General features: G+C 38.2%; 1 protein-coding gene across 1 annotated transcript; it reads left to right on the top strand.

The window, feature by feature from the left end:
• The first annotated feature begins 5,140 nt into the window (after window positions 1-5,140).
• LOC308404349 (E3 ubiquitin-protein ligase NEURL3-like) lies at window positions 5,141-7,758 on the top strand. The gene is made up of 4 exons (XM_080894378.1): window positions 5,141-5,228; window positions 6,044-6,553; window positions 6,705-6,866; window positions 7,010-7,758. Exons 1-4 carry the CDS (start codon window positions 5,195-5,197, stop codon window positions 7,186-7,188), a joined length of 885 nt encoding a protein of 294 aa, XP_080750504.1. The 5' UTR covers window positions 5,141-5,194; the 3' UTR covers window positions 7,189-7,758.
• The last annotated feature ends 384 nt before the right edge of the window (window positions 7,759-8,142 follow it).

The raw sequence follows: 8,142 nt of genomic DNA on the forward strand, positions 1-8,142 counted from the left end.
CTATCACTACACAATTGATTATACACCTCTAAGCATATATGGTTGAATATTTCTAAGCATAAATGACAATCAACAATACAAAACCTAACAGTTACCAAAAAAAAGATGTTTGATGCTTCTTCAAACGTCCAATTCAGTCCATTTAGTTTTATTATTATTTATTTACATTGTTGTATTGTTTGCAGTTGTAAATGTCATAAACTGCATGCAGCAGGCAGGAAGGGAGGACCCAAATGCATTTGGGTGCATTAATGCAGACTCCAGGATGTGAAACATAAACTCGAAAAACAGCTTTATTGCTGAACAAGGAAAAACTAACTTAACTGAAGATACAAAATAAACTAGCAGTTTTAGCAGACAGAACACACAGCGTGGACTGAGGGAGACCGTGACGGTGGACAGAAGAAAATAAAGCTAAATATAACAGATCAGACAAGGTACCTTCACAATAGCAGAAGCAAAGCAAAACATGGCGCACACAGATAGGAAACTACCAAAATAAAACAGGAAGCAATGGGAACACACGCACAGAGGTGCAGACAGACACAGAGACGTGACTGACTGGGGAAACATGGATAAACATGGCAGGCAGGTGAAAACAGAATGAAACACGAGGAGGAAACAAGACACAAGACAACGCAGACACAGAGAGAGACATCACAGACACAAGGGGAAAATACTAAACAGGGAATATAACTCACAATGGAAAACTAAAGACCACTAATGAACCAGAACATAATCTAATAATACAAACTACCACAGGAATACAAGAAAACACAAAATGCTGGCCTAAAAGGACCCAGAACCATGACAGTAAAATCTCAGTGAAATTAAAAACCTTATTCTCTATTGTCAGACTGTGACAAATTAATAACACTGGTGGTCAAAATAAAACAAAAATAGTTTGTAGTTTGATTTTGAAGGCCCAAATTTCCATCCTCAGCCCCACGGAGCTTTCCTATTGTTTGTTTGTTCGTTATTTCAAATAGTTTATTAAAGAGCTGGAAGACTGATTGGCTGTGACATGAAAATTAATGAAGATCAAGGCTAACTTTTGTATTCGGCTCTCGTGGTTTGATCTTCCTGATAGGTGTAGCACCTTTTCTTTAGTATGCAATGTTACCCCATATTTGTATAAAAAAAACGTATTCTTTAACTTAGAGTTCAGTGAACAAACAACATGCAACAACAAATCAGCAGGTTTTAAACTTAGTCTTGTTCTGTGAGTAACTATTTGTATTTATAAAGAGGTGTGATTCATTTATTGGACATTTTTCAGATCCTAAAGGTTTTTTGTTTCTTGTGTTGTTCTTCTCATTTTGGATTATATATGACAAAAGCCTTACAGCCAGAGTGTCCAACCTTCCAGGCCTCGGGGGCCGTTGTCCTGCAGGTTTTAGATATCACCTTATGTCCACACACCTAAATCAAATGATGAGTTCATTAACTGTTGAGGAGGTCATTTAGCCATTTAAATCAGCTGTGTTGTGGATCAAGGACACGTCTAAGACCTGCAGGACACCGGCCCTCGAGGCCTGGAGTTGGACAATCCTGCCTTACGGTCATAAACTCTTTCCAAATTCACTTCTTCTCCTTAAGTTTATGATTATGTTTATGCTTTTTGCCATGGTCAAACCTTCACGTGGTTCTCAAAAGTGAAAGCAGAGTTTGCGGGTTTCAATATGACTTGTTTACAACTTTATCTACATTTATAGTTATATTGAAAGCTTTATCTGAAAGACTTTATCATTTATATAAAAAAAAAAACAACCCTAAGCAGTTTCTATTGTTAATGTGTAACTAAAGTAAACTGTACTGGTACAAATCATCAATTCAGGTTTGGGTTACTGATAGGTTTGTAGCTTGAACCTATTCGCTGGAACGTTGAAGACAATATAATTACACAGCAAGCAAGACACGAAGTAGGCAAAGTTCTTCATGTTTCTCGTGCATGGGAGAGAACCGGACAAACGCCGTTCCTTCGCTTGACCCCAGTTGCTCTCGTCCGCTCCCCCGTAACACTGGTCTTTTATTGAGGTTAAATGAATATGCATAGGTTCATTAACATATGACGTCTTCATACAAACAAAGAGTACCTTGCCTGCGTGTGTGTCTGTCTGTGTGTCTGTGTGTGTGTGTGTGTGTGTGTGTGTGGGGGGGGGGGGGGGGGGGGGGGGGGGGGGGCAGAGTGTGGCCCCATAAACAACTTCCCTAAACCTGCTGGTCTGGAAAATCCAACAGTTCATCTATATGTAAAAAAGCACTTAGACTAAAACAGATATAGCCACGTTTATCCTACCAAAAAATTCCAGGAATGCACACCAAGCCTTTGCAGCCTGCTAAAGATCACACATCCTATCACTACACAATTGATTATACACCTCTAAGCATATATGGTTGAATATTTCTAAGCATAAATGACAATCAACAATACAAAACCTAACAGTTACCAAAAAAAAGATGTTTGATGCTTCTTCAAACGTCCAATTCAGTCCATTTAGTTTTATTATTATTTATTTACATTGTTGTATTGTTTGCAGTTGTAAATGTCATAAACTGCATGCAGCAGGCAGGAAGGGAGGACCCAAATGCATTTGGGTGCATTAATGCAGACTCCAGGATGTGAAACATAAACTCAAAAAACAGCTTTATTGCTGAACAAGGAAAAACTAACTTAACTGAAGATACAAAATAAACTAGCAGTTTTAGCAGACAGAACACACAGTGTGGACTGAGGGAGACCGTGACGGTGGACAGAAGAAAATAAAGCTAAATATAACAGATCAGACAAGGTACCTTCACAATAGCAGAAGCAAAGCAAAACATGGCGCACACAGATAGGAAACTACCAAAATAAAACAGGAAGCAATGGGAACACACGCACAGAGGTGCAGACAGACACAGAGACGTGACTGACTGGGGAAACATGGATAAACATGGCAGGCAGGTGAAAACAGAATGAAACACGAGGAGGAAACAAGACACAAGACAACGCAGACACAGAGAGAGACATCACAGACACAAGGGGAAAATACTAAACAGGGAATATAACTCACAATGGAAAACTAAAGACCACTAATGAACCAGAACATAATCTAATAATACAAACTACCACAGGAATACAAGAAAACACAAAATGCTGGCCTAAAAGGACCCAGAACCATGACAGTAAAATCTCAGTGAAATTAAAAACCTTATTCTCTATTGTCAGACTGTGACAAATTAATAACACTGGTGGTCAAAATAAAACAAAAATAGTTTGTAGTTTGATTTTGAAGGCCCAAATTTCCATCCTCAGCCCCACGGAGCTTTCCTATTGTTTGTTTGTTCGTTATTTCAAATAGTTTATTAAAGAGCTGGAAGACTGATTGGCTGTGACATGAAAATTAATGAAGATCAAGGCTAACTTTTGTATTCGGCTCTCGTGGTTTGATCTTCCTGATAGGTGTAGCACCTTTTCTTTAGTATGCAATGTTACCCCATATTTGTATAAAAAAACGTATTCTTTAACTTAGAGTTCAGTGAACAAACAACATGCAACAACAAATCAGCAGGTTTTAAACTTAGTCTTGTTCTGTGAGTAACTATTTGTATTTATAAAGAGGTGTGATTCATTTATTGGACATTTTTCAGATCCTAAAGGTTTTTTGTTTCTTGTGTTGTTCTTCTCATTTTGGATTATATATGACAAAAGCCTTACAGCCAGAGTGTCCAACCTTCCAGGCCTCGGGGGCCGTTGTCCTGCAGGTTTTAGATATCACCTTATGTCCACACACCTAAATCAAATGATGAGTTCATTAACTGTTGAGGAGGTCATTTAGCCATTTAAATCAGCTGTGTTGTGGATCAAGGACACGTCTAAGACCTGCAGGACACCGGCCCTCGAGGCCTGGAGTTGGACAATCCTGCCTTACGGTCATAAACTCTTTCCAAATTCACTTCTTCTCCTTAAGTTTATGATTATGTTTATGCTTTTTGCCATGGTTGTCCTGTTTTCACTCAGCTGATGTTTACTGCAGCACATTGAACTTACATCAACAGAAATCTAAACATAAAAATTTTTTTCATCCCACCCACTGCAGCAATGACAAAAGAAAGAAAACTAACCCTGAATTTTAAATCAAAGCTCATCTAGTGAACTGTTTCTGTCGGTAACTCATCTGACTAAGGCCAAACTTTAACCTGGTCTGCAAAAGTAAAAGCAAAAGAGTTTGGTACTTTCATTATGACTTGTGTACAGGTTAACTTAAAAGCTTTATCTGAGTCACTTTATAGTATAAAAAAAAGCTGCGCTGTTTTTCCTTTGTTAATGTGTAAAGGATTTCCTAATGCATGAACGAGTGTAACAAAGTTCTCAAAAATGCAGATAGATGCAGAGATTTACAACCGATAAAAGTCACTCCCAGAAAAGGTCAGGTTAACAAAGATTAAACTGACGGCAAAACAACAAAGAAGCCATCTCCTAAACCTTCAGCGTCATTAACTATTACACTACTGTTAATGTTCTAATATCTATCTAGATTGTGCATGAAAAGTGCATCACTCTTCTACAGTTCAATGTGTTTCGGTTTTATAGCCGTAAAATATCCATCAAAATAAAAACTAAAACCAAAGTAGAAGACTGACAAAGATACTCCAAAGCAAACCAAAAAACAGCAATATTTTTAATTAGCACCATCATCATCCAGTTCTTTTGTTTTTTCTTTGTTTTGTTATTCAAACAGAAAGTCTTTATTATGTCCCTGGAAGACTGTCTGGCTATTTTGAAGCATGCAGGTTGGTTTGGATTTAATTCCTGACAAGTGTAAAAAAAAAAAAAAAAAAAAAAAAAGCATTTTGGGCTGATATTTCACATGTATAAACAAAGCCTAACAATAGTACATATATGTACTATTGTTAGGCTTCTGTGCACAGATTCTATACTATAGTATAGAATCTGTGCACAGAAGATTAAAGCTCAATAAGACTGTTACTGTGAGTGTCCTGATGTCCTCACTCAGCTCAGACATTGAACTGTGAATGGAGGTTAATGACATCATCGGAAAGTACAGTAACTTCCCCAGCCCCTCCTCTTTTCCTTTCCTGGTTATGCTGGGAGTGTTTGTGTTTTCAACCCACATGTGGAAACTATAAAGGAGCACACACACTATCATCCATCAGGACTCAGCTGACAAGTATTATTTACAACTTCAAAATGCCATGGTCACGCTCTATGAGGATTTTTAAATGTAAGTTACAGAGCTGCTTTATATATCAGTTTGGTAAATCAATAACTATTATACCCAAATCAACAAATGTCAGCTGTTTCTATATTGTTACTAGACTAAACAGTTATTTATATTATATGAAAACAAGCAACATAATTGACTTTGGAAATTATAGTGCATAAATATGAGAAACAGATGTTTTTCACTTGCAATTTTGAAGAATGTAAAATCTGCTGTTATCTATTGAAATAAATCCATGAAAACTGAATGAAAACAATAAAGAATATATGAAAAATGGCAAAGTACTGTAAGGATTAGCAAACGACTGCAAAAAAAAATCTTAATTATAAGCTGTGAATTAAATGCAAAAATCTTTAAAGATAAAGTTTATATTTTAGAGGAAATGCTTATTGCCAAAGATAAAGTGCAAACACAATAACTGTGTGAGACATAAACAATGAATAATCACAGGCCACCTAGTGGACATTGAATGCAACTTAGTTCACTTTATTTAATGATCAGGATGAAGTCCAAAGTGTCACATCATTCTCAAAAGTGAAAGCACAGGAGTTTGCAAATTTTATTACGACTTGTTTACAAGTTTATTAGCTTTTATTATTGCACTAAAATCTTTTTCAGAAACATCTTAAAGGTGTAAAATAAGCTCATGACAGAAAACCTTGTCACATTATTTTCAGTTATCTTTTATTAATAGTAAGTCAGACTACTAATTTTCCATTAAACCATTAAATGTATGCATGATATTTAAGCATCTGATCACATGCAAAGAAATATTTTTATATCAGCACTAATACGTTTTATTTAATTCTGTGTAGTTGGCAAGTCAGAGGTGTCACACAGATGCAGCTCACGCTGTGTCAGTCCTCTGTCCTTCGACAGTCAGGCTGTGGGAGAAAAGGTCCGCTTGAGTCATGGAGGTCGACTCGCAGAGAAGACTGATAACACCTTCAAGAATGGGCTGGTGTTCAGCAACCGTCCAGTGAAGATCCAGGAGAAGATTTGTCTGAGAATAGAGAAGGATTCATCCATCTGGGACGGGGCTCTGCGTGTGGGCTTTACCACTGTGCCACCCTCAACCAGATCTCTGCCTCTGCCCAGCATGTCCATCCCCAACCTCACTGACAAGTCCGGACACTGGGCTGTTCCATTGGATGAATCTGTCTGCCAAGCAGGTTCAGAGCTGGAGTTTTGGGTTTCTTCTCATGGCAGCATATACACAGGTGTCAACAACGAGGAGTACGAGCGACTACCAGGAGTGGACACTAAACAGCCGCTGTGGGCCATGATAGACATCTACGGGCAGACGCGCTCCATTTTGCTGCTGGGTAAGTTCACTAGAACCACGGTTATATTTGACCTACAGAATGTTTTTCCTGTTCTGTGAATGCAGAGCAATTCACATGCTCTGAGAGTTATAAATGTTGTCTGATTCATAGACTGAATGACTATTCAAATACTCCTTTCTCTTTGCTGAAGACTCCAAGAAAAACAAAAAGCTGCTTTACCGTAGAAGATCCTGTCCTGCACCTGAACCGCTCGCCTCACCTGATCCTGACAGTCACTTTCGTTCAGTTCCTGATGTTTCAGACTTCAGACGTGAGGACTGCATCTCCTGTCTTGACACAAAAATGCCAGAAGGTAAAGAGTCATTTCAAACATTTTTGGCTGTTTTCAGTTGCACATTTCTGACCAGAGAAGATAAAAGTGAAATCAGCTGTGATAGTGTGGTCTCATTTCCTGATGTCACATATGTAATTGGGATCTCTCTCTTTTTACAACAGATAACGTCTGTGTGGTGTGCATGGCGAAAGAGGCCAGAATCACACTGCCTTGTGGCCACCGATGTTTATGTAAAGACTGCAACTTCAGAGTCTGTGAGCAGTTTGGCACCTGTCCGCTGTGTCGACACACGATCAGCGCTCCATCAGTGGGGGAGCGGTGGTTTATAGAGGTCAGCTGATCTCTGAGACAACAGCCTGGAATTGTGACAGAAGAATAGCAGCAAGAGTGAAAAGGAACGTTTACAAGATGCTAGTGAAGGTCTGCTGATGTGGAGATGGTGGCACAGACAAACAGACAGGAGGCCAAGTGTTGGCAGTATTGAAGATGCTAAGAATGTCTCCGTTAGTGACCATACGGGATAGGACTAGAAATGAGTACATTTAGAGGACAGCTCAGATTGAGTGGTTTGGAGACAAAGTTAAAAAAGCAAGGCTAAGATGGTTTGTACTTATGCAGAAGAGTGATGGTGAATAAACTGGCCAAAGGATGTTGAAGATGGAGCTGTTAGACAGGAGGAAGAAAGCAAGACAGAAAAGGATGATAGGATGATCCACTGTGCCGACCCTGGAAGGGAACAACCAGAAGAAGAAGAAGAGGAAGAAAGAAACTTTACTAAAAGGTTGATGACACTGAACTGAAATATTTCTAAATTGAAATAATTGAAATAGTACATCTCTTTTTGTTTTATAAACAAAATGTATTTTTGTAATTTTTAAGTCATTGTGTGACTTAAACACTTAAACACAAAATGTGCTGTATGGTTTATTTTTCATTGTTATTGTAAATTGTAAAGCAATGTTGAATTTTTAAAAAAATACAAAATTCAACTGTGCCAGTATAAATAATCTGTAATATGTCATAATAAGCGCTTTTCTGTTATTTAACTGTATGTGTTTTTATGGAACTTACTGTAAACAAGAGTGATATTAAATGGACTGTGATGAAAGGGAACCTGTCGAGACCATGTTTGATTAAAGATGTCTCTACAATCAGGTATTTACTGATTATGGAGATATTAAGTGAAAAATCAAAGCAGGAGTTCAGGTAAGAACAGACTGTATTGCCAACCCAGGCCAGCCCACATACGTGTTGATGAAGCGGCCCCGATGGTCACAAACTGCCTGGAAGATGA

This window comes from Rhamphochromis sp. 'chilingali', assembly GCF_963969265.1.
Source record: "Rhamphochromis sp. 'chilingali' genome assembly, chromosome: 10".
In the NCBI taxonomy this organism is placed as follows: domain Eukaryota; kingdom Metazoa; phylum Chordata; class Actinopteri; order Cichliformes; family Cichlidae; genus Rhamphochromis; species Rhamphochromis sp. 'chilingali'.

Bases quoted from the DNA above. Each gene is read 5' to 3' on its own strand.
- LOC308404349 (XM_080894378.1), top strand. From the start codon at position 5,195: ATGCCATGGTCACGCTCTATGAGGATTTTTAAAT. The intron at 5,229-6,043 runs GTAAGTTACAGA...AATTCTGTGTAG, and splicing joins CTCTATGAGGATTTTTAAAT to TTGGCAAGTCAGAGGTGTCA. The intron at 6,867-7,009 runs GTAAAGAGTCAT...TTTTTACAACAG, and splicing joins TGACACAAAAATGCCAGAAG to ATAACGTCTGTGTGGTGTGC.